Consider the following 27,076-nt stretch of genomic DNA (forward strand, 5'->3'; position numbering starts at 1 on the left):
CTATTCGTTCAGAAATTTCTTTCTGTGTCTTACCCTCTTGCTTGAGGGTGTCAATGATGGCCTTCTGGACAGCAGTCAGGTCGGTAGTCTTTCCCATGATTGTGGTTTTGAGTAATGAACCAGGCTGGGAGTTTTTAAAAGCCTCAGGGATCTTTTGCAGATGTTTAGAGTTAATTAGTTGATTCAGATGATTAGGTTAATAGCTCGTTTAGAGAACCTTTTCATGATATGCTAATTTTTTGAGACAGGAATTTTGGGTTTTCATGAGCTGTATGCCACAATCATCAATATTAGAAACAATAAAAGACTTGAATTACTTCAGTTGTGTGTAATGAATCTAATATATAGGAAAGTCTAATGTTTATCAGTACATTACAGAAAATAATGAACTTAATCACAATATACACATTTTTGAGAAGGACCTGTACATATATATATATATATATATATATATATATATATATATATATATAGAGAGAGAGAGAGAGAGAGAGAGAGAGAGAGAGAGAGAGAGAGAGAGAGAGAGAGAGAGAGAGAGAGAGAGAGAGAGAGATCCGTGGACTTACAAAATAATGATTTTTACCAGAGGTGTGACCAAGTCACTGCTTTGCAAGTCGCAAGTAAGTCACAAGTCTTTCCAGTCAAGTCTCGAGTCAAGTCAGACAACCAAGTCAAAGTCAAGTCAGGGTCCTTAACTTTGAATTTTCAAGTCATAATCAAGGCACCTGTCCAACTTCTATTTAATGACAATGATAATAAATAAGTTCCAGAAATAAAGCTTCTTAAAGCTTCATTTATTTGCTCAAACAAGCAGAGAGTGCAACTGAACCTGATCATAAACAAAGTGCTGCTGCGTTTAGCGGTACAAAATCAAACCCAGAACGAAGAATGATTTGTGATTTTTGTCCATGTCGTTCCACGTTTGTGCTAAAAATATCAAAATGCTCAAGTCATCATGAAGTCAGCAGATGCAAGTCGATTCAAGTCATTGGCGTTCAAGTCCAAGTCAAGTCATAAGTCTTTATAAATTTTATCAAGTCAAGTCAGAAGTCATTAAAATAATGACTTGAGTCTGACTCGAGTCCAAGTCATGTGACTCGAATCCACACCTCTGGATTTTACTATTAGAATTATTGCCAGGATTACTCTGAAAGTATTTTCATTTCTTTCTTAACAGCAAAATAAAAAAATAAAAATGTTCGTTCGGTGAAGGGTTTGCATTGTTCTTTTTGTCCCTTTAGGGCAACTATACAGGGCTTCTACCAATGTGTATGTTGTATGTGCGCAGCTAAAAAGTATTATTATTATTTTTTACCTAAAGCGAGTGTGGACTGGCTTGACCGCTGTTAACTGATCAGATTCGGTTAGATGTCGCGTTTCATAATCGGTGATTAAACGGCACAAAGGTAACCGATAGTAATTTATGGGTAATACAAACATTAGACTAAATTGCTAGTGTCCACCGGGGCGCTAAAAACTTGCTAATTCACCTGAAAAATAGAGTGGCTTAAGCTAACATAAAAACGTTTGCTAAATTCACGGAGTGCAGCTTCCAGTGCGCTCGTTTAATTGTAGTTAACTGGCTACGCATTAAAAACAGACTTTTAAACGAACTCCCAGAGCTGTAGCTATATTTTGGAAGAAATTTACAATGGACAGTATGTTACTTAGCTAATGTGGTCGGTGTTAGCTTTAGTAAAAAAGTGCATTGCTTTGTTAAAGTCAGCTGACAGCCTTCTGCTGCCAACAGCCCAGCGATGGATCAACTGAAAGTAAAGGATCGGATACTGGAAAACATTTCCTTTTCTGTCAAGAAGGTAAGCTCTAGCGAGTTGGACAAAACACTTTTAATATAATCAAATAGTTGAATTTGCTTGTGATTTTCCACGTGTTTGAGTCACAGTAGCTAATATTAGTCATCATCTGTTAGCGAAAGAGAGCCACATACAACCTTTTCAACTGGGCCATGCCCTTTCTATTAATTAGCACATCTTAATAAATAATGTAGATCAAATTAATGGTGCGTGTTTTCAAATTGATATCTGCAGTGTGTGTTTTGCGAAAACTAGTGACACCAAGCCACAGTGTTTTTATTCTGCAGCCTGTGTTGTAAAGCAGCCATTCATACTAGTGATGCACCGATATGCAATTTTTGGGCTGATACTGATATCCGATATTAAGATCACTGTTATGGCCGATAGCCGAGATTTGCCGATACTGATATACTGACAATAATGCTTCTAAAATCAGCAGATTTTGTATAGAATGAAAACTATTAAAGCTGAATTTACCTTATTATGTACACACACCACTCACATTTACGGTTCTGAGATGATTACAATCACTATCACATGACTAAACAGTTACACATCACCCCCCTCACCCTCTGAAACAGGCAAACAAATGGACATGAGATGGAAAAAAATATCGGTTGGTAATATCGGCCCGGTTTTATTTATGTAACTGATACCGATATGTTAAAAAATGACTAACATTGGCCGATATATTGTCCATCCATAATTCGTACCTGAGATCTACCGTGTAACAGGCATCTTTTTTTAAATCAGTTTAATTAATTTAGATCTTAATATAAATTTCAGTTACTATTATTGTAGCAGAACCATTCTTTCTGTAATCTGATGGTAAGACATTACATATTGTTCCTCCATCTCGTCTTGCAAGCTTTTGTTGTTTATCAAAACCTTCAAATGTTAATGTAAGTTTTTAATGTCACAAAGTTAGAAGTTTGTATTGAGATCCTTCTTTAATGCCCTTAATGCAGCCAGTCTTATTTTCTTTGTCATACCACAAACAAATATGAGGTGTTTATGAGCTTCACTGTCAACATAAAGGTAGTTTTGACCTCAGTAATGTTGGACTAAGTCAAAGAACAGAAATGAGATGGGAAACTTTAATTTGGTTGAAGGCTCGCAGTCAGGTTTAAAATTAATATAAAGATCAGTTTAGGACAAATGAGTGAAAAATCTGCTTAATTTCACTGAAAGTTTTTCTAATGTCATAACTCTCCCACTGTCCTTATGGGTGTGACCCCGTGAGGAAAGTTGACCATTGAGCAGGGTTGATGGTTTATCCTTTGGGGTCCACGTGGCAGGAGTGAGCACCACCTCACCCCTGCCACGTGGACCTCAAGGGATAAACCATCAACCCTGCTCAATGGTCAACTTTCCTCGTGGGGTCACACCCATTAGGACAGTGGGAGGGTTAAAGGTGTGGTTCACTCATTTAATCAATACGTTTGCAGTGGTCTCTGAATGATTTACTCTGATCTCACTCTGAGGAAGCGAAGATCCGGTGCACCAGTTTCATGAAGTAGAAGCGAGCCACATCAGAGTTGAGCTTAAGTCGGCAGGATTTGAAGTCTTATTTCCTGATATTTGGGACATCTTTCCACTGATTGTCTAACTGCAACACGACTCGATCACTGACTGTGTTTGCTTAGCAACGGTGATGTTTTATCTCCCGGAATAACACACTGTGTTGTGGAGTTGCTAATGGTTAGCTTCTACTAGTTGAGATATTCTCTGCAGTTTCCTGGACGCTAAACCAACAACAGCCTTTCCCGTCGTGAGTCGAGATGCGAGTCCATGAACATTAAGTGACAGTGTGGTGTAGATCTGGCAGGCTTTTCAAATCCTAGAGTGTCACCATATATTTTCTACCAGAAGCTAATTCAGGGAATAGCTGTAGGAGACTATTTTCATGTTCAGCCTGCATGAAAAACTCAGAGTGACCGATTAATAATCAGAAATAAGATCAAAAAGAAAAACGTTTGTTCATTGTTCCAGACTTTTAAACTTTCTAGGAACTTTCATCTCTTTAGAGCTAACATGTTTTCTTTATTCACAGAATAAAAAAGTACTGAATTATTAATTTAGTGTTATTTTTAATTCTAATCTATGTGACGCTCTGCTGGTTATTGCATGGAAGTAAAACGTTTGAATTATTTCAGACAAATCATCTAAAAGTCAGCCATTTTAAAATCATTACGTTACAAAACAAATATTGTCTGTATAGCTGTCAGAAATGCTTTAAGACATGTTAAAATTGCTTAATGAAACTGCTTCTTTGCAGTTGCAGAGTTACTTTGCAGCCTGTGAGGATGAAACTCCAGCCATCCGGAATCACGATCGCGTCCTTCAGCGTCTGTGTGAACACCTTGACCATGCTCTGCTGTATGGGTGAGTGATTTACTTGAACAGATTTGGAAAAAGAAAAGAGTCAATGGGCTGTTTGAAACGACTCATCTGATTGTGGACCGTGTAATCAAATGACTCTGAAATCACAGCTCAAATGTTATGTGTAAAAACCAGATTCTTCCCATTCTTGTTTTTCTCAACTTCATTTGGTAGGAATGGATAGAAAGTGAAAGTGTGTCTACATGTATTTGCAACTTAGCAGTTGACCTTGTTGCAAAGCGATGCATGGTCCTGTTGTTTTGGCACAAAGATAAAACGGGGGCGAAAATGCCTGAATGCGTGCGTCTATCAATCAATCAAAGCTTTATTATAAAGCGCCTTCCGCGACCCTGTCGGGAAGCCCAAGGCGCTGAACACGGTACATGAGAAAAACAGGTGAAACATTAAAGTAGAAGACAAATGGGTAAAACAAGAGATAAAGAGACCAATGAAAGCAGAGAATTAAAATCAGCATAAAAGAAGGGCGAACTCAAACACGTTCAGGGAACGCCAAGCGGAGGAGGTGGGTTTTTAGGCGACACTTAAAGACTGGCAGAGATGGGGACAGCCTAACTGAGGGTGGCAACTGGTTCCAGAGTGACAGAGCTAGGACTGAGAAAGCCCGGTCCCCGCGAGTACGACACCTAGAACGAGGGACAGCGAGCAGGTCTTGGTCATAGGAGCGCAGAGCGCATGATGGGGAATGTCTGTTCAGGAGCGTGGCTAGATGGGGGGGAAGCACCACCCTGGAAGAAATTGTAAACAAAGACGAGGAGTTTAAAGTGTGAATGATAACAAACCGGAAGCCAGTGCAGGGAGGCCAGAACCGGACTGATGTGGTCCCGTTTCCTGGTCCCAGTCAGAAACCTGGCTGTGCTGTTCTGCACAACCTGTAGGCGACGCAGTGATGACTAAGGCCCTGTCCACACGTAGCCGGGGATCTGCCAAAACGTAGATATTTTTCTACGTTTTGTCCTGTCATCCACACGAAAATGGATTTTTTTCACACGAAAACGGATCTCTTAAAAAACTCCGGCCAAAGTGAAGATCTGCGTTTTCTCCGTTTTGGGTGTCTGCGTGTGGACAGACAAAACCGGAGTTTTAAGGTCCGCAACGTCACTTTCCGCGACAAAAAAATTCTGACATCACGTGTGCGACCTGTGTTTACACTAGCCGACAGCATGGATGCCCTCAGAGCTGCGCTCGCTTTATCAATTGTCCAAGCGCTTTCTGCTTGTTTGTTTTTGCAAGCGGAATTACTGCTCCTTGCGGAAGACCACAGACGAAGGACGAGGTTAAGAACGGGGGAAGTACTGCCGCCTACAGGTCTGGCATGTCCTTAACAACGTATTTATCCGGGTACGTGTGGACAGAGTTTTATTTTAAACGAGGTGGTGTGGATGCAAGATTTTGGAGGGGCGGATATTCGTTTTTAAAAACACCCGGCTACGTGTGGACTAGGCCTGACACAACCCTGCTTATAGAGAGTTGCAGTAATCAAGCCTAGAAATTACAAAAGCATGCAGTACCCGCTCCAGGTGGGCTCTCGACAGCATAGGCTTTATTTTTGCAAGGCATCTCAGATGAAAGAAACTGGACCGGATCACAGAGTTGTTGTGAGCATCAAATTTAAGTCCAGCGTCAATTTTCACCCCCAGACTGGTGACAACTGGTTTTGAGTAGGGAGAAAGAGGGCCAAGATCAACATAACGACACACATCCCTGCTGTTGGGGTGGAAGACAATGAGCTCTGTCTTTCCCTCATTCATCTAGACTGAATAGATCTCTACTCTGGAGGCTGGTAGCAGATGTGAGATTAAAAATGGGTGAATGAAGTTTCTATTCCCTTCAGATCAGCCCTTGCTCAAGGAGAGTTTAGCTTTACATCATCTTACAGGCTTCATTAAACTTTCTGTTTTCCTATTTTAGGCTGCAGGACATCTCATCAGGCTACTGGGTCCTCGTTGTTCACTTCACCAGGAGAGAGGCTGTACGGCAGATAGATGAGCTTGAGCACATAGCAACCAACCTCGGTCGAAGTAAGACACCATTGCTACATATGTAAAGCATCATTCATCATTTAGGCCCCTTTTTAAAAGAAAGATCACTTATTTGTTCTCTGTAGGCCGTGCATGGTTATACCTGGCTCTGAGTGAGAGTTCTTTAGAGAGCTACCTGCGTCTCTTCCAGGAGAACCAAGGATTGTTGCAGAAGTATTATTTCAAGTAAGCTTTAAAATGTTTTAATACTCTTGAGGATTGTATGTAGGGATGGGTACCTAATTCGGTACTTTTTAAGGTACCGACCGAATTCCATAGTACCGACCGAGCACCGATTCACGTCATTTCAAATGGTGCCTCGTTTCAGTACCCGTCCTTCATAACGAGAACTTGCCAGGACAGCTGCACATGCGCAAGAGCGTTATGTCGTCGCTCGCTGCGAACCAGTTGTAAACAGAGCAGCATGGTAGAAAGAACGCACGCTAACGCTTGGGTCCACTTCACTAAATGTGATGGGTAACTGGGTCATGATGAAACCAGCGACAACGATCTAAGTGAGACATCCTCATCTTAATCTGCTCCGGTAGGTAAAAATAATTAGCTTGATATGTTAGCTTCCGTTTCGCTAATGGTGCGTTCGCTTTCTCCTCAGAACTCCGATTTCCCGACTAGAAGAACATGAACGCGCTCTAAAGTTTGGCTTCACTTTACTAAATTTGACGGGTGAAGACGAAACCAGTGACAACGATCTAAGTGTGAGGCATCATCGTTTTAATCTGCTCCAGCAGCTAAATAAACTGTTTAAGATAACGTTAGCTTGAAATGTTAGCGTCCATTGCCACCGTTATCAGCTAATGGTGCGTTCGCTTTCTCCTCGGAAATTCTAACTTCCCAGTAGGAAAAATCAAATGAAAAAAGATGGCAAAAGGAATGAAGACTCACAGTAAATTTAGTTCACAGTAAAGATGTTTGCTTCAGTTTAATTATCAGCTTATAAAACTACAAGGACGACGTTAAAATACAAACAGTTGTATGTTATTTATCGTGATATTTATCAAATATTGTTATATATTGAGAAAAATATATATTTCATTATAAAAGAGAATTAAAATATTAAACACTCAAAAGTATCGAAAATTGGTACCGTTAAGTACCGGTATCGATTCGTAGGTACCGGGAATTAGTACCACATCGATTCAAATGTCAAAGGTACCCATCCCTAATTGTATGTAATAGACACTTTGTTTCAAGTAATCAAAATATTTCTACTTTTAGAAACGCGTTGGTTTGCAGTCATGACCACCTCACACTCTTTCTCACGCTGGTGTCTGGCCTGGAGTTCATTCGCTTTGACCTGGAGCTGGTCAGCATCCACTTCTTACCAAAAAAAAGTAGAAACTCTGCTTCTAAGCAATAGCTGCATGTTTATATTATTTGTGGTTGGGTGCTGGTGGTCTAGGATGTGCCCTACCTCGATGTGGCTCCGTACATGCCTGAATACTACAAACCACAGAACCTACTGGACTTTGAAGAAAGACTTCCCAGCTCAGACAGTCTGTCTCTGCACTCCTTCACCTCCATCACATCCACTAACCTGGAGTGGGACGACAGCGCCATAGCTCCCTCCAGTGAAGGTAAGGAGAACGGAATGATCATCTCATTTAATGAAAGTGTATTCTACTTTCTAATAAATTAGAATTAAGTTTTAATAATGAGACATGGGGTGTTTTTTCTATCATCTGGGCCAAGTTTAATCCTCAATATTTTTTCCCAGTTGTTATTTTTCCAGTTAAAAGTTGAGCCTTCTTGTATTTAGTCACAACAAATTCCCCACTATTCATTTAAATGTCACTTTCTTGCTTATTGAGCATATAGGGAATAACAAACGTAACTTTTTTTTGGTTTAAAACGTGTTCAGAACCTACTGAAGTTCAAACACTAGTAGATACCAAGCAGATGGACTAGCCAAGTGTTTGGATTAATCAGCACAAAGCCTTGAACACAACTAAAGTACATTTTTTCAAAGATAGCTTGGCACGCATGCTGAAGATTGCAGAATCTGTATCATGGGGGTAATTGCAGCACTCGCTGCTTTCCTCATCAGTCCCAACAAAGTACTGAGCCAGTTCCTCTGTTTTACTTCCCACTTCTCTGTTTTACCCTCATAATTTCTGTTATTTCACATTCCATTCATCATGCATTTTTTTCATTGTTTGTGTGCCATCTACTCTGTCTTGATTTCAGTTCATCGTTCTCTAATTTGAAATGTTATTCCTCCTTTTTTTTAGATTATGATTTTGGTGACATATTCCCCGTGTTGCAGTCATTGCCAAATGCAGACTGGGAAGGTGGGACATTGGTCAACCCTCCCCTCCCAGCCCGTCCATTCCATGTTCTCTCGTCTTCTTTTGCTCCTTTCTAGCATGGATTTGTGTACAGTTTGTGGTTGATGCATGCTGGGTACTCACGTTGAACTGGAACAAAACGTTGTTTTAATTAAAAGAAAATGCTGAATGTTAACACAAAACTTTTAGCATGCACAAGGACTGCAGGCATCGATTCATATCAGCAGATGGCTGAGTAAAGCTGTTTAGTGAGGATTAAATTTACTTTTGTCATACTAGAAGGACAATAGACTACCATAAAATGCCTAGACCTATTTAGGATAAGAATCTCATCAAATATATTTATCAGTATTTATATTCAGGCAGTGTTTAAAGGTTTGGTTCAGAGAAACCGTCTAATTTGAATAATTATTTTTGAAACAGGATTGGCCACTATGAGCTGCATATGGAGACTGAACATGAAAAATTTCTTCATCACCTGCTTTAGTCACGGAAAGGAAATGGACAAAAAATTAATTGGTCAGAAACCCCCCGTCTCTTCTATGTCACCTGAATCAGCAGAAAGTTTGTTGATTTTGCAGCCAGGAGAGAGTAGCGTGTATCTCGACTACTAGAAGCTAACCATTAGCATTAGCAACTCCGCAACATGGTGGAACATGTTCAGGCTTGTGTTAATTGTGAAGATAAAACATCAGCATTGCATTTTTACCCAAGAAAGAAGAGCGAATGAAGGCAGCGTAAGAGTTGTGCTGCTGTTAGCCAATCAGAAGCGAGATGTTAGCATATCATCGATGTTAATGAGTAAAACTTGTTATTCCTGTTGTTTTCTGCCCCCCGCTCCTCCAGCCATCTTATACCCTTTCACAGAAAACAACTCACAAGACATTCAGGCCACGTGCACATGTAGCCAGCTTTTAGTAAAAGTGAATATCATCTCCTGCTCATCTAGGAAAAGAAACTTCCACAGCACCTTGTTTTACGTTATGAAGCACGTTCACAAGCGTGTCAAGTACATGGCACGAGATACCCAAATCTTTGACATATTTGCCAAAAAACATTCCTTAGACATGGAATTACTAGGTGGTACATCCTAATGCCATTCTATGCCTGTGGTCTTCTACACAGAGCAGTTATTGAGCTTGTAAAAACAAGCTAGTGAGTGTAAAGACATGTTGCGCATGTGCATCAGTGCATTTTTGTCATGGGCAGTGATGTTGCGGAACCTAAAACCCCAGTTATTTACGTCCACATGCACAACTGAGGAATTGCAAATCTTCATCTTGGTTGGAGTTTTAGAAAGAATAGTGTTTAGTGTTGTGTGTCTTCACTTTCAGCGGATGACAGGCCAAAGCGTAGAAAAATATCCTCATTTTTTTGGGATCCCTGGCTCCACGTGGATAGCGTCTCATTCATAGACCACAGCTGATTTATTAAAAAACAAGTGAATGTGAACTTTAATTCACACACAGACCCTGAGCTGCTTAAAAATAATGTTGTAAAATTAATCAGTTTGTCACATAAACAAAATAAACATGGTGCTGCTATAAAAGCAGCGAATAGCTGTTACTAAAGCCCAGATGTTTAAGCACCTTCCGTGTGTAGAAAAATGTTGCTGGGTGCCACTTTATGAATCATGTGGTGGTCCTAATAAAAAAATATGTATTTTCTTTTCATGAGCATCTAATCTTCTTTGTCTTTTCTACAAAACGGCCACATTTATACCTCAAAAGGGTGAAAGTTAGCTTCATTCTAAAGTGTTACAACCCGTCTAGGAGGGCCAGGCTGTAACATCAAAATGGTTCCATCTTCCACCAATTCCAAACCACCACACCAGAATTCCGAGTACAATAATTTATTACAATAATATAATTTATCCACAAGATCAAGGTGATGAACTAAGGATGAGGGAGGATTAATAACTCAGGGTGAACCAATGCCTAAAACAATAAACAAAACACCTCTAACTTCAGAATGAATACTGACCTACAAACTTAAAGGAAATAATTGACAACCAAACTTACCTCCCTGACTATCCAAAACAGGAGAAAACAGGAATGCAAAGAAAAAAGGCGGTTCGCCCCTACAGAATCCTCGAATGGCAGGTAATAGTCACAAAAGGCACAAGGGCATCACACAAACACAGAGCATCAAAATGGTGGCTGATTGGAATGAGTGAAGGATGAAGAACACAGCTGCATCTCTTCAGGCTCCTTTTAACAGCTTTGTCCCAGCTGATCTTCCAATCCAAACATCCCCTGGCCATCATCCACCAATCCTAGGAGGGCACCTGCACACTCAAAACAACACTAGAAATACAAAGAGTATAAAAATAAAAGAAATAACATTCCTTATGACCGGGGTCATAACAAAAGGCAAGGCAGAACACATTAAGAGCATGCTTCAAAAGCAGAATAAGAAAGAATAGTTTATATATTTAACATTTAATGGCAATTATGCAGTTTTTGTGGTAGATTGGACAAACCATAGGATATTCCCAGTCTTACAGAACTGCTTCCACACAAATCTGAGTGGTGAGTCTGGCACATATGGGTGGGTTTCTGTCGGTCTTATTCTGCATGTGTAAATGCCTGAAGCAGCTGGCACTCACCTTGTAAACTCTAGCTTTTGTTGTTTGGTGTCTCTGTCTGTGTCTCCTGTTGATGCGCTGCATTGGCCTGGGGTCAGCTAAGCTGTAGCATGAGTTAATAAAAACACCTACATCTGCTAACGGGATTAAAATGCAGATTTTTATCAATTTGATCACAGTTTAACCCAAAGTTATGAGTCAAAATTTGTGTGATTATTTTTGTGTGGAAGGAGCAACCATAATTGGTCAGTTTTTCTGGATAAATTTCTTTAAACATAGAATAATATTCTAACTCTAGAGGCTACAGCAGTAAGACTTGACCTTGGCCTGTGCTTTTGCAACAACTGCTGGCTGTGCTATTATTCAACTACTCATTTACTCTGCCAAAGAAATTCACAAATACAACAGTTGCTAACATTAACTTTTCCAAAAAAAAAAAAAAAAGGGAAGACACACAGTATTTCTGTTGGCTTGTTTGGCTGTTTGGACTTTGATGTTTGTTAAAATAAAACCGGGAGATGTACCTCCATTTTAAGAACCTAAACCAAAGCAGTCAGCCTAACAGCAAAACACAAAATCTGTGTATTTCCTTTATTTTGAACATTTAGATGTTTCTGTTATGCATAACTCCCTCTGTGTGGCTTTTAGAGGGTGAGTTGACCGATCAGGCCAGCTGCCCAAGGTCCACTGGATCTGACCCCCAGACGGTCATCAGTGACACAGTGAAGGGGATAGTAGCCGCTCGGCAGTCTCCACACAGCCCCACAGCCAGACATAACCCCTTCAACGAGGACTCTGACACAAATACCTCTGCAGACGTCACACCGGTTCACACCAGGCACCACAAGACGTCCACCACTGGAGACGAGGCAGAGATCGACAGCAGTGAGCTTGAAGTTATTCGGTACTTTGTTCTTATTTTTTAGCACTTAAGAGCAGATTCATACCCATAGCAACAGCTAACCTCTCCTGTTCATTTAGGATGGCCAAACGGAGGAAACCTTCCAAAAAGCAACGGGGGAGGGGTTCCACAGATTCCACCTGCAGCAACCATAACTCGGTCTCCTCTGAACACGCAGAAGTGGAAAATGGCACCCTCACCTCTGAGGATGCTGATTCACTAACTTCCACAATAGTGCGGCTGGATAGTGAAGGAGAGCTGGGCAGAAGCAGGGTTGGATCGGTGATAGTGGAGGAGGAAGGTGAGGAAGGTGTAGAAGGCCTCCTGCGTCTGCCAGAAATGACGGACACCTCCATGGATAGCGTTGGCCAGCCGCTCCGTGATGTCATGGACCGACTCAGTGGCTCTTGGGCGCACCCAGAGGAGGAAGCTAAAAGTGGTCCAGGCTGTGAGCAGAGCTCTGAGCCTCCAGCACAGCAGCCCTTTCGAGAAGACTCGGAAGGAAAACCACCTGACCCAGCTCCAGGAGAGATGCCTGGCTCCTCTCAGGTCACAGGCTCCAACTACCAGCAGGAGTCTTCTCTGTCTGCAGACTTGTGCTGTTTTACCCCCAACGGTCCAGACCCTGCTGACTCAGGTGGTGGCCACCATGACTCTACAGAGCAAAGTCAGTCAAAGGCTCTTTCAGGTCGCCTTGAAGATGAAGAAGAGGCAGAATCGCCAGCCGGACGGAAACCCCAAATGAATGAAGAGGAGGAAGGTCCAACGGCCAAAACCAATTCAGCTGAGGAAGCAGAAGAGGAGCATAGTCCTTCTGAAGTCTCTCATCCAGCAGAGTTCAAGTAAGAAGCCAACACAAAAAGTCTTTGTTGTAAATTGATTGTTTAAAGCGTGTCTAATGTTCTTTGTGCTTTTCAGGGTGGACAACAATCACTTACTTCTTCTGATGATTCATGTGTTCAGAGAGAACGAGGAGCAGCTTTTCAAGGTGAAGAAAAAATCTTTATGTTAAAAAGTGTTTCTTTGGTACTTTTATTGTGAAAAGTAATAGAATTTATTTCAAATGCAAAAAGAAATGTCCATCGTCAGTTTAGCTAAAGCAGCAAATCAATTCAATTCAAATTCAAAAATACTTTATTAATCCCAGAGGGAAATTGATTGCTGTAATAGCTCATAATAATAATAATAATCAAGTCATCAAAGAGTTGTTGTATATTACAATGGCTGTTGGCAGGAAGGATCTCCAGTAGCGGTCAGTGTTGCAGCGAAACTGAAGAAGCCTCTGACTGAAGACACTCTTCCGTTGTCGGACAGTCTTGTGAAGAGAATGCTCAGGGTTGTCCATAATTTTCTTGATTCTCTGGAGAACCCTTCTTTGCATTATCTCCTCCAGCGGTTCCACAGTCGTCCCCAGAATAGAACCAGCCTTTTTATTAGGCTGTTGAGCCTTTTCAGGTCCCTGCTTCTGACGCTACTACCCCAACAGATGATGGCTGAAGAGATTACACTCTCAACAACAGACTTGTAGAAGATCTGCAGCATCTTGCTACAGACATTGAAGGACCTAAGCGTCCTCAAGAAGTGCAGTCTGCTGTGTCCCTTCTTGTAAACGGCTTCGCTGTTCTTTCTCCAGTCCAGTCTGTTGTCCAGGTGAACTCCAAGGTATTTGTATTCCTCAACCACCTCCACTCCTTCTCCCATGATGGAAACAGAGTTTGACTCCACACAATTTCTTCTGAAGTCTAAAATCATCTCCTTTGTTTTGTTCACGTTCAAGGTCAGATGATTGTTTCCACACCATGCCACAAAGTGCTCCACCAGGTCTCTGTACTCAGCTTCCTGTCCATCTCTGATACACCCGACAACTGCAGAGTCATCTGAGTATTTCTGTAGATGACAGGTCTCTGATTTGTACTGGAAGTCTGAGGTGTACAGGGTGAAAAGGAATGGTGAGAGTACAGTCCCCTGTGGTGCTCCATTGTTACTGATCGCCTGGTTTGATGTGCAGTTCTTCAGCCTCACAAACTGTGGTCTGTTTGTCAGGTAGTCATTAATCCAGGTGATAGTTGAGGCCCCCACCTGTGTCTTCTGGAGTTTCTGGCAAAGTACATCAGGCTGAATTGTGTTAAATGCACTGGAGATATCAAAGAACATGGCCCTCACAGTGCTGCCTGCTTTGTCCAGATGACAGTGGGTTGGTTGAAGTAGCTGGATGATGGCATCTTCCAACTCCAACTCCATGGCGATAAGCAAACTGCAGCGGGTCCTGATATGTTCTAGTTTGCTTGTTCAGGTGGACCAACAGGAGTCTCTCCAGGACCTTCATGATGTGGAATGTCAGGACAACCGGTCTGTAGTCATCATAGACTGATGGGCGAGTTTTCTTTGGAACTGGAACAAGGCAGGATGTCTTCCACAGGACTGGAACCTTCTCCTGGGCCAGGCTTAGGTTGAAGAGGTGCTGCAGAATCCCACAGAGCTGCTCTGCACAGGCCTTCAGTACTCTGGGGCTGACACCATCTGGACCTGCAGCCTTGTTCCTGTTCAGTCTCTCCAGCTGCCTCTTCACCTGACTTCTAGAGACAGATAAGTGGGAGGGGGAGGCAAATGGGGCAGCAGCATCTCCTGACTTGGTTGAAGACAGATTTATAGAACCAGAAGAGTTCATGACAGTGTTTGAGGACAAAAGAGCTGGCGTGTGACAGGAAAATGTTGGATCAGAGGAGAATGGGATGTCTTATTGGCTGGGGACAGGCGAGGAGGATGCTGGGTTTGTTCCTGAACTGAACCTATTGAAGAACTTGTTCATTTCATTGGCTGTGTCCAGGCTACCATCTGTGCAATCTCCTTCCTCTGCTTGAAGCCTGTGATCTTCTTCATCCCTGACCAGACATCTCTGATATTGTTCCTCTGTAGTTTGTTCTCCAGCCTCTTCCTGTTTGCCTCCTTGCTGTCTCTGATCTTGATCTTCAGTTGCTTCTGTATACTCCTCAATAATTCCCTGTCTCCCTCCTTGAAGCCTCTTTTTTCTCACTCAGCAGATTCTTCAGTTCACTGATGATCCAGGGTTTGTTATTAGCGAAGCATCTCACTGTTCTGGTGGGTATGATGTTGTCCACACAGAAGTTTATATAGTCAGTGACATATCCAATCATAGCATTGATGTCCTCTTCATATCCTTGGCAGAGAGTCATCCAATCTGTGGTGTCAAAACAACCCTGCAGGGCTTTTTCAGCATCCTGTGACCATTTTCTCAGTTCTTCTTGTCACAGGTTGCCTCTGAACAAGTGGTTTGTATTCTGAGCAGAGAAAAACAAGATTGTGATCTGATTGTCCCAGAGGAGGTCTTGTTTTGGACATGTATGCATTCTTTACATTTGCATAACACAAATCCAATGTCTTGTTTTCTCTGGTGGAGCAGCTGACAAACTGTTGAAATGTTGGAAGTGTAGCAGAGAGCGAGGCATGATTAAAATCACCAGATATAGCCACAGATGCATTGGGGTGCTGGGTTTGTAGCTTAGCGACAACGGAACTGATGGCATCACATGCACTTTCAGCAATGGCTGAAGGTGGAATATAAACAGTTGCCAAGACTACACTGGTGAACTCTCTTGGCAAATAATATTGACGACAACTTACCGCCAAGAGTTCAACATCAGGGCTGCAGAGACGACATTTCACTGAAAGATGACATGGATGGCACCATCTGTTGTTGACAAGCACTGCCACTCCACTTCCTTTTCTTTTCCCGCTCCTCTTCAGATCTCTGTCTGCTCGTACAGACAGGAATCCTGGCAGAGAGACGCTGGAATCGGGGATATGGTCCTGCAGCCACGTCTCGGTGAAACTCATAACACTGCACTGCCGATACTCTGGCTGAGTCCTTGAAAGGGCTTGGAGTTCATCCATCTTGTTGGCCAATAATCTCACATTGCCCATTATGATTGATGGAAGAGATGGTTTGAATTTCCTCTTTCTCCTCTGTTTTGTTCCCGCTCTGTACCCACGCTTCTTGTGTTTTAGCTCATTTGGCATTTGTGGCTTCAGTTGAGGTATTATTTCAGCCTTTCCAATGTTAATCAGCTGCTCCCCATTGTAAACCAGCTTGTTGCCATGGTTACGCATGATAACAAATGCTCGAAAAGGGAAAAAAGTGAAAAAATAGCAGTAAAAATCCTCTAAACTTCACAGCACCAGAAACGGAAAAGTAAAATGTCCAAAAAATACAGTTTTTCTTGAAAAACTAGAAGAAGAAAAAAAGTAAAAAAATAAAATAAATAAATAAAATAGGCAAAACTTACATATAGTCAACAGAGCTACTTCAACATGCAGCCACCCAGAGCAGCGCAGTTCCGGAAGCAAAGATCAGATATTAATATAAAAGCATTACGGTTGTGTTTAACAAGGATCTGAGATGTGGTTTCCTGGTGTTTCTCTGTGGAAGTGTCGTAAGCATCAGTTTGTCACATGACTTTGGTCTGCTTTTTAGGCGATTTAAAGTTCTTTTCCTGTATTTTGCTCTAAAAAACATTGTTTGTTCCACGGTAAAATTATTTTCCGAACTTTCATTAATCCAGTTGACAGAATGCTGCTGTTTATGACCACAAACGGGACGAAACATATGAAGACGTTACGGTGAAAGTGTTTGTGCTTTCAGATGTTGAGGATGAGTACAGGTCACATGGAGGGTGACCTGCAGCCTCTTTATCTGCTGCTGACTGACTGTTACATCTACTTACTCAGAAAGGGTAAATCCCAGTGCCTCTGCCTTTATTTGACAAAAATAGTCAATAAAAAATCCAATAAAAACAACATTCTTTAGGTTTTTTCTGATGTGTTTCCTGGTCTATTTGTTTCTTAGGAGCAGCTGAAAAGCCCTACACAGTTGATGATGCTGTATCTTACAATGAGCTGGACTACCTTTCTGTAAGCTACCTTCTAAGGTCTTTATGAGGTCTTTAGGGTGTTAAAAGACTTATTATACTAAGGATGCAGAAATAAATGTGACGTGACAGCTGACCTAGTCTCAACTTTGCTGTAAGTTAATGATAACATCGTTTCCTATTAGGTGGGCCTTGATCAGCAAACGGTGACACTGGTTTGCACCAACAGACGAAGAAAGTTCCTGCTGGACACCGCTGATGCCTCGCTGACTTTGTGAGTGTATCTATATATCTGCTTCATCTAAAAGCAGACTAATTTATGCAGTAAATCTACAGATTTTGCTACTTTTTGATTAATTGGTAGGCAGGAAACCAAAACGGTGTAAAAAGATGCAGCAGCAGCTGTCAAAGCCACTGTTCTGCTGTTATTTTATTGATAAATGTCTTGTGGGCTAATTAGTATCTTTCCAGTTTCATTACTATATGGGGATTACTTCCCCTCTCTAACCTTTGATCTATTTCCTCCTTTGGTTTTTAGCTGGTTCCTGTCAGTTCTGAAGTCAGCCATGGTTCAGGGTTGCCGTGAGCCTCCTTATCCCTCTATTCTAACAGATGCCACCATGGAAAAGCTGGCTTTAACCAAGTTTGTCTCCCTGGAGTGTCATTGTGAGGTACAGTGGTGTTAAATATGTTTACTTTGGAGCAAGGCTTGTAGACTTGATGTCTTGTACCTGGTTTACCGTCTCCTGCAGGTGTCTGAAGTGTCTATTCATCTCTATTCATTGGTCCACTGGGAGGACCCCATGGACATGACACTGTCTCCACAAAGTGGTACTCCAACCTCTGGATCGACCTTCAGCACTAAAGAAGGGACTGTAATGTACAGGTCTGGAACTACATACCTGGGTAAAGAGGTGTGGAAAAGCTGCTATCTTGTTCTCAGGTATGAACAGCTCATACACGCCTCTAAATCTCAGCTGTGACCTTTGAACTCTGTAACGTCCAGAAATGGTCAGTTTTCAGCTACATACTGACCTACATGCCACCGGTCATCTACAGACATAAATTCCATTCTCTTAAGGTGGATTTTAAATTCTATCTTCCAACAAGCCCATAAGATTCTTTAGCTCTGAACACAAGATAACATATTGTCAACAAACTGTTCCCGTTTCAAGGCCTAAGCTTCCCTTATTGCCTCTACAGGATTCATCATGCCTCTGAATAAAGTGAACACTTTAACAACTCTTAAGTTAAATAATCATTAAATAATAATATGGTTGAATGAACAAATGTTATTTGAATACTAATGAAATGTTTTGATTAGTCTGTGCCTAAGTTAATGAGGTTGAAATGAATTTTATTGTTACAATGAAACATTTTGGTGTTCTGATCAGTAATGTTTGATTTAACAAGTGAATCATTATCAACACTCATACACAATGTTCATAAGATATAAAGTAAAGTTAACGTCACTGCACGTAGATATTTTCTTACCCACAAATCAGAGCGTCCTGTATCTGAGAAGGCGTGATGTTCTGAGGGTTTGTTTGTTAACACCTCTAAACATGGCACGTCCCGATTGGCCATAATATGAGAATATTAAAACAGGATCACTTGCGGAGCATTCCAGCATTCTGTGAGATTCGGCTTCCTGTTAGTTGAGCTAACTCTGACTGGCCATCGGAGGGAAACTCTGTTCCCATCGCATCTCTTGGCAAGCTGTCAAAAACCTGTTACACGCTACAGCTGACACAGCAAAACGGTTCCATCAGCTACTCAGAAACAGCTGTTCTAAACGCAAATGATTTCATCTATCTGTTGTGACCTGGGAGATGACTGGACCGACCTGGTCGTACTGCGGTCTTTTCTACAAACTTCGGTACCTTGGGTTCACCCGAACCCCCCCCCCCCCCGACATCTCGGATCCGAAAGGGGGTCTCCTCAGGGGTACGTAGAACACAGCCAGATTGCGTCTGATGCCGTTTTGATAAGAACCAACTTCATAGTTTAATGCAAACCAAATTCTTTTGACACCTAGAACTCAGTTCTTCTAGATACAAGGTTCTGATAAACACACACCATTAAATCACCATACATCACATCCCATCCTCTTACATTCATCCATCACAGTAGTCTTAGTTAACTGGTCATGTTTTTAATTGTTTAGAAAATAAATTCTTACTTTTTATAAACTTGACTGTCTGAATTGAGAGGAAGTGTGTTTGATCCCTGAAAAAGCAAAGAATCCTAGAATCTTCTGATTAAACATCCAAAGACCAAGCAGGTTGATATTCTATATTTATATAGAGTATCACAGCTTATTTGGTCATAAGTAAAGGTAATATATTAAGCTTAAAAGCAACAATAGTTACCCCCTATGACTCTAATCTCAGTCTAACCTCAACTCTCCTCTATGTTAACAGTCTACCGTAATTTCCAGACTATAAGCCGCACCAACAAAAAAAGGTTTTCTACACACACAAGCCGCGGCGCAGCAGCCACATGCGGGTCCCCGGCGCACAGCGCATGTACGACCATAACATAAGATAATTAGACAGAAAGATGCTACACAGAGGTTTTTCGTTGTTGTTTCAATTCAACAAAACGAATTTTAAACACGGGTGAACGTGCCTGCAAGTTTAGAAAAGAAAACAGCACTGATAGCATTCACATTTCTGGATGATTATAAAATACAAACAACACTGACACGTTATTACCGGTAATTTGCATGTTTAGAAGAAAAGAACAGCGCTGACACAGCATTAATAAGCCCTGGATGATTAGAAAATAAAAACTGCACACAAAACATGCCTGGTTAGTAAATAAAACACTTGCCTACCAGAAGAAGCCATTCGCTCTCATCTTTCTTTTGCATACTAAAGCCATTAAAGTCCTCTTCTTCAGTGTCGGAGCTGAACAGCCTCAGAAGAGCGTCGTCACGTACCTTTTCTGTGGCGATGTCGGCGTCGCTGTCCGTGTTGCTGTCATCATCCCCGGGTGAAGCTGGCTCGAATGAGTTCTTCCCGCTGCCGTCTCCAGCGCCGAACCATGGATTCATTCATGCCAAGCTTACGTGCGGCAGCGCTGTTTCTCTCCTTTACTGCCAGATCGATGGCCTTCAACTTAAATACGGCATCATATGAACTCATGCGTGTAGTTACCATGATGAGGGCGTATGGATTTGAAAAAAATTCTTTGTCGTGCCGGCTGCTTGCATGTGTTAAATTAAAATGAGCTCTTTCTTCCATTTCCACTTTTGACTTCCACCTGTTTCACTTTCTGCTAAAGCGCCCCCTAGTGGCAGGTGAAGGAAAACCTTCAGTAAAGCCGCATGGCTCAAAGCGTGGGAAAAAAGTAGCGTCTTATAGTCCGGAAAATACGGTAGTTTATATTTACCATTAAAGCAAATGTTAAGAAAGAGAACATCAGATTTTTGAGTTTCAGGTTGGCCAGAAACAGATTTATCCAATCATTCTTAATCTTTGTCAGTTGTGAGGATGAGCTGATTATTATTTTATTAGTTAAAACATTTTTATTGCATCTCTGTCACTTTACCTTTGTGTGTGCAACCTGCACACGTTCAGACCTGGTTTGATCATCACAAACCCAATAGTGCCAATTTATTGGTAAATTTAGTAGAAATGATTTTTAGACACAGCGTGTCATACGTAAGGTACGTCATTTTCTTCCAAGTAAAGAAAAAGTAAATGTTTGTTGTTGTTTTGTGCAGTAATGGGATTCTATTCCTGTACTCCGAGAGAACAGATGCAACGCCGCTGCTGTCGATCACCATGGGGTAAGTTTCAGAAGGTTGGTACAAGAGTTGAATTTCAAAAGCACTGAAATCTCTTTCTCATCAGAGGAGAGCACTGCGGAGGTTGTCGTCGCTCAAACAACACAGATCATCCGCACGCCTTCCAAGTCATCTTAACAGAGCGCCCCCCGCTGGTGCTCAGTGCAAACAACGAGGAGGACATGGCTGACTGGATGCAGCTCCTCTGTCAGTCTGTTTCTAAAGGGGTAAGAAGAGGAATCATGTAGGATGAGTCAGGGGTTAATCTCCACAAGTTGTTTTCTTTTTAATGGATTGATGTGAGATGTTTTCATTTAGGAAAGGTGTGATGAACTGTAACCACCGTCCCCCACAGGTCATTCCCCAGGGCGTGGCCCCCACCCTGTGTATCCCTTGTTGCCTGGTGATGACAGACAGGAAGCTGCTAACTTGCCATCAGGACTGTCAGACGAGCTTTTTTCGCTCTCTTGGCAGTGCCGATATCTGTGATGTCATCTGTGTGAGCCTGGAGACAGAAAAGGAGTACTGTGTTATTGTGAGTAATCTGTTTAACGCCACCCGGTGGTGAAAAGAAAACAATTGTTCAGTCCAATGCAATAGAGCTCCGGACGTCACGTGGTTCTCAGAGAGTAGACGCCATGTTGGCAGGCAACAAAGGTAAACAAAATGAACGGGATCGGCTTGGATTTTACTCTGTCGGAGTTTACTTCACACTTTAAAACCAAAGAAATCGTTTTATATAGTCAGAAATTAGACTAAGCATCTCTGACCCGTACCGTGCCCCTGGGGTAGTTTTTAAAAATGCCAGAAGCTGCTGGAGCGGACCTCTTACCGGATTTTAGATGCCCTGACATTTAAAATTTATAAAACTGTTTAAACAAAAACACAAATAGCATAGATTTACACGTAAGTAGTTTAAATAAAGTGCTGTGCTGTTTGAATGTATAAACTGAACACCAAGAGAAATCACTAGTCTGATTTTTTTTCCCGTGAATAAAATAAATATGTCAGGCAGGAGCGTCTCAGGATCTGTCTGAGATCCGTCTCGGTGAGACAGATAATAGCAATCCAAAGTGCTTTTTATGTGTGATCTGACAATTGATCAACCATTGCTTAAAGATGAAATACAGCTTAGCCGGTTAATTGCTGTGATCATAAAACACGTAAACGGCAGCACGCAGAACTCACGAGGCAACCTTTTACGTGATGCTTACTTGTTGTTGGTGTGAGTAATAAGACAGAAAAAGCCACGCCAAAATAAGTTTAGGAAGCCCACTAAGAATCGTAATAAAAGCATTTAAAATAAATACCATACACAGTTGAGGAAACGTTGGTTTAAGTACCTGATATGAAGTGGTCGCTGCATAAGTGAAAACCTTTACTCTCGGGATCCCACAGTTTCATTTCAGCCCGGTCACTAGTGTGTTTTATTACATAGATCCAACGTTTGTGGCGCTCCGGATCTTGGGGAATCCTGTAGATGGCTCCTTCCTTATGTCGTCTGCGTCTGTTCTGCATCCTGGGGCACAACAGGAATCTACCATATTTCCCATTTGAGTTTTCTGACAATAACAAGTAGTCCAGCTGCCGGCTTCTGCCTGCCAAGATGGCGCAGTTTCAGTTTGAACTGTTGCATGCCGGGAGAAGTGACGTCAACACCCGGAGCTCTATGAACCAAATAATAGCAGATTAACATCTGTTGCCTTTTATTCTGAATTTATTGATGATAAGAATTTTACTTAATAAGTTAAACACTGATAGGATGAAACTTTGCTCTTCAATTCATAATAAATATTTGTTTATAGTAAAAAGGCTAATTCCAGGATGGGCTTTTACACAAATTGCACAAAATAAAAGGTTTATTTGGGTGTGCTGATCCGCGTCCACTCTAATGGTGCTGCGGTTGGAAAATGGATTATTTTTGTTTTTTTAAATTAAAATGTAACTGTAAACAAACAAATTCATAAAAACTAAGTGTTATTGATAACAAACCCCGGACATCTTCTTTTTCCTGTTATGTTGATAGGAGTTTGCAGCAGATTCGGCCCAGTTCCTCCCTCCGTGGGTTTTATATTTCAGCGGTCGTGAAGAGAGAGATCGGCTGCTGCAGGAGTTAAATAGTACATGGAAATCTATTTTCCAGGTCTGAAAACTCTTATGCAATATCATTATTATAGGATGAAATAAAAGTCGTGATAATGCTCGATCAAAAATAAAGCTGCCACCAAAACATCGCCTCTTTCCACAGGCCAACCTGCCTCACAGAGAAATGCGCGACCCGTTGGTTCGGAAGCGCTGCAGCGAAGCCCTGGAGCTGATGAAGAGCGCCTGGCAGAGGGCAGACAGTCTGGCTCGAGGCAGAGCCCAGCGTGAGCCGTGGTGCTGACGGACACACACACACACCCTCATGTGCAGTTATCCGTGTGTGTTTGTAGTCACTCGGTCTCGTTCAGATGGAGTCACTGTGCTAGCTCAAATGTAGAGAGGAGCTTTTAATAAAACTCTTTTATTTGAAGACAAATATCAACCTGACGTAGGTGTTGAAGTGCATGCAGCTAGTGAGTCACCGAACTCCAGCCGAGTGATGGAATATTTCATCTGAACATGACAAGACTTTATTACGGATTATTTTAAAATAAAGGCACATAGAATTTAACTGGTGGTTTATCATCACAAGACTCCAACTTTTGACTTTTCAAGTCCGAACCGATGGTCCGAACATATGAAGCTGCATTATTTATTTAAGAGTTTGACTTGGAAGCATGACAAAAATCAGCAATCTGGAGGAAAAATGTTTGTTTAAATGCTTTCTGGATACATTCATGCTTTTTAAAATCTTATTTACAGTTAAACGGAGTAATAGTCACTGCTGGTGCAGAAGTGTGTGTGGAGGTTAAGGGTTTTATGCTGACTCGACCCCTAACCCTCCTAATAAACCTTAACTGTGGTGTAGATTTAGTGCAGAAGCACAACACTGTACAGGTCAGCGCTTCGTCACCAATGACTGTGTCTGAGATTCAAATTTCAAATATTCACACACACACACACACACACACACATTGTACAGCGTCACGCGGATCTGAATGTTTTTTACTTCTCAGACAAACACACCTGTAACGATGTTTTATCACAACTCAAACCAGAACATCCAACATGTTAGCCTTTTCTTACCTTTACAAAAACAAATGGAGGTTTCCATTCAGTCTTGCACTTTTGTTTTCTCCTCTCGTGGCACCAGTTGTGGTTTTTGAGATGAAATGTTTTATTTTGATTTTTAAATTTTTTTAATTTTTTTTATTTCCATACAGAAAAAAGTGGGAACAGATATCAGTAAAACATTCGGTCCAGCAGTGGAACGAACCCGTGCCCTGTACATCGTACTGTACAAACCGTTTAGTCACTCCTTTCAACTGTAACGTCCAGCTGAGTATTAGAGGTTTGGGACTTCCTGCTTTAGGTCAGTTTTACTGCTACATTGTATGCAAAACTGCAAGACCTGAAGCTTGACATGAATTATTTTTACGTCTCTCCACACATTGACGTTAAATAGTAAAACACATAAGACAATCTGTCTTTAATAACCTGAGTTGAAGCCTGACTCAGTTCAGTAAAATGTGATTATGAAGGTTTCTTTTGTAATTTCAATTTTGCCTTTCTGGTTGTTTCTTAAAACTGATCCAAACAGTTGAAGAGAGGCCTTATACAGTACAGTTTAACTACACTGAAGCTCTTTTACGTCTTTTTTTGTGATGTAGTTACACACGTGCTGAATGGAAAGCTGGGTGGGAAATTTTAATACTCTAAGCAAAAATAACAAGAATTTCCACCAGATTTTGCATCCAGAAATGCTTTTTTTGTTGTTGAAACTTTTAATATTTGAATATGCACTATAAAAAATGTCACTCAGATGTACGTGCATCTGTACAGTCCCACTGTGTTGGTCATGTCAGCATTAATCAGGATTTGAAGCCTTTCTAAGTGCTGCTCGGTTTCACTAATCTGTCTCTTTTACAGCGAATCTCAGGTGAAAAACGTCCCGAAACCTTAGAAGTCACCGTGAGTTTTTGTTGCTTCAGCTGTTTTTTCTGCACAGCGTTTCTTTCGTTATGGTTGGGTTATTGCGATGCTCTGCGGGATGTTACAAAGTTATTTTGCACACAGACGGGAGCAGAGCCATGGCTGCAGGAGGAACAGGTTTTATGATTGTTGTGACTCGGTTCTACAGTGGCAAATGTTTATACCTGAAGGACGCGAGAGGTTTACATTAGAGTTGTTGGACTTACTTGAACTGTAATGTTGGTTTATTGATAAAAAAAACTCAGTTGTGCCTCAGAATTGTTTGTAAATGTGAGAAATTGCTGGCCGATGATGGACGATATCTTAGAAAGTAATGCATTGGCACAAAGTTTCAGCATTTTTTTTTACACATGTAAATTGCATGTAATATTTGTAATATATTTAGTGGTTTTATTCAAATATAAATAAAGCACTAATAAGAATAACAGTCAGCTAAATCCATCATAAACACATGCGTGTTCAGAAGGTTTTATATTCATTATTGAAATGAATGTACAAATAAAGTTTTGGATCTTGACAGTATATCTTAATAAAGTGTAAAATAAAATAAGCTTCGTTTCCTGTGGTGATGCGTGCTTGAAGTTACCGATTCTGTTTTAAACAACTGAACTTGTGTTGCAGAACTTAGAAATCCTGCAATTGCATTCGTGTTTGAGCCGGAACAAAAGATTCTCGGGTCAGAGGAGCTTAGGAAAACGGATTTTACTTTGTGGCCTCTGAAAAGCGCTTCTGTGTCAAATATTGTTTAGTTAGCAAATCCACATAATCTGTGGTTGCTAGGGGCAACAAAGTATGACTAAGTTTCATTTGGATCATATTTTTTGGGTAACACTTGTAAGGCTCCCTTTAAAAACACGTTTTAAAGCCAAAAGACAGGTAGAGTCCGCCGAAGTCCAGAAAACTCGTCATTTTCTAGAAACTGGTTTGAGATGATCTGCCTTTTGTGACTTTGGGCATTATCCTGCTGGAAGCAGCCATCAGAAGATGGACCTACTGTGGTTACAAGGGGATACTAGATATTTACACTTTTTAAGACTCACCCAAACCAGGGGTGTCAAAACTTTTCAAGATAAGGGTCAAAGTTGTTAATAGTCTCTGTGGGCCATAAAATGTAATATATTTTCTTTAAAGGGGCATTATGGAAGTTTGACAGCCAAAACATATATAGAAATAATAAATTTCTTCTTCATACATTCTGCAATGCCCTGGTCCTGTAGAATGAGCCCTGGCATTTTTACTGTGATTGCCTGTTTTTCTGTAAAATCACAGAAAAAGAGAGATGCTCAAGTCGAGCAGGCTGCTTCATACGCGTTCACGCTCCGGCATAGCCCATAGCATTTGCTATCCGTATTTAGCAGCAGAGAGAGAGGTAGAGCCAACTCAGCGACTTTGTCGCTGTTCCTAACGCCTAGTGATGAACCTAGCTACATTTCTGAGGACGCTTAGCTACTTTCTTCTAGATATTTCCTGCAAATTAGCAACAAAATAGCCGTTTTCGCTCTGAACCATACTTTGAATGTTGTTTCAGCTGTCATCAACAATATAAATGTTACAGATACAAGAGATGTTACTGGTGCTTTAGCTTAGCTAGTAAGACGTCGGAATTGTGCTGAAGACCCGGGTTCGAGTTTGCATGTGAACATAGTTTTTTATTTAGAGTTTCTTTTTTACAGTCATGACATATTTTTTTACAGTAAGATGCCCAAATTTTTATTTTAGACTCGCTGAACGGCATTCAATTCACAGATAAAAAAGATGTGGGTTCAACTTTCAATTTGGAACAATTTTTCAAGCAAGGGAAGGGAATGATCTGAGCATGCAGGAGGACTGACCCATCATAAACCTTTGTCGGCTGTGCTGAAGAGAAAGGTACAGAACCAAATTATGTAATTAATTAGCTGCGCGTTCTCCTGTCCTCTGTCCTCCGACACACACACACACACACACAAGGGACTGTCTCAGCTGTTATTTTCATTAAGGAGTGTGCACGTACAGCATGCGCGCCTCGTGCACGAGCCTACTATTGAAGCTGCCATTACGCTTTTGGCCTGAGGGGGCAATTGCATGCATAAAAATTCAAACTCCGTAAAGTCCCTTTAAAAAGTAAAAATTATTGTATGGGGATGTTTTCAATTGCGCTCCTCAGAATAGGTCAAAATAGACATATTAGTGGAAATCTCAAACAATATAAATCTAACATACAGACTCTTTTGTTTGCTGCAGTTCAAACTCTGACTGCTAGGTGGCAGTAGTATTTACCACCTTCATTGTAACAGATCAATGAGATCTGG

At 41.2% G+C, this 27,076-nt stretch overlaps 1 protein-coding gene across 4 annotated transcripts; it reads left to right on the plus strand.

The window, feature by feature from the left end:
• Nucleotides 1-1,249: 1,249 nt before the first annotated feature.
• plekhm2 (pleckstrin homology domain containing, family M (with RUN domain) member 2) lies at nt 1,250-25,335 on the plus strand. Of its 4 annotated transcripts, none has more exons than XM_015966981.3 (21): nt 1,250-1,406; nt 1,751-1,817; nt 4,093-4,199; nt 6,126-6,235; nt 6,322-6,421; nt 7,472-7,559; nt 7,656-7,830; nt 8,485-8,544; nt 11,777-12,032; nt 12,110-12,871; nt 12,948-13,017; nt 16,690-16,780; nt 16,894-16,958; nt 17,101-17,189; nt 17,454-17,586; nt 17,668-17,858; nt 20,646-20,711; nt 20,776-20,935; nt 21,064-21,243; nt 22,735-22,851; nt 22,957-25,335. In XM_015966981.3, the coding sequence occupies exons 2-21, from the start codon at nt 1,758-1,760 to the stop codon at nt 23,092-23,094; spliced, it is 3,018 nt and encodes a 1,005-aa protein (XP_015822467.3). In that variant the 5' UTR covers nt 1,250-1,406; nt 1,751-1,757; the 3' UTR covers nt 23,095-25,335. The 4 variants fall into 4 exon arrangements, with proteins under 4 accessions (XP_015822467.3, XP_015822468.3, XP_054601724.2 ...); XM_054745749.2 differs by having other exon boundaries at nt 1,259-1,406; nt 1,723-1,817; XM_015966982.3 differs by lacking the exon at nt 8,485-8,544.
• Nucleotides 25,336-27,076: the final 1,741 nt, after the last annotated feature.

The sequence above is a fragment of the Nothobranchius furzeri genome, chromosome 15 (genome assembly GCF_043380555.1).
Source record: "Nothobranchius furzeri strain GRZ-AD chromosome 15, NfurGRZ-RIMD1, whole genome shotgun sequence".
NCBI lineage: Eukaryota > Metazoa > Chordata > Actinopteri > Cyprinodontiformes > Nothobranchiidae > Nothobranchius > Nothobranchius furzeri.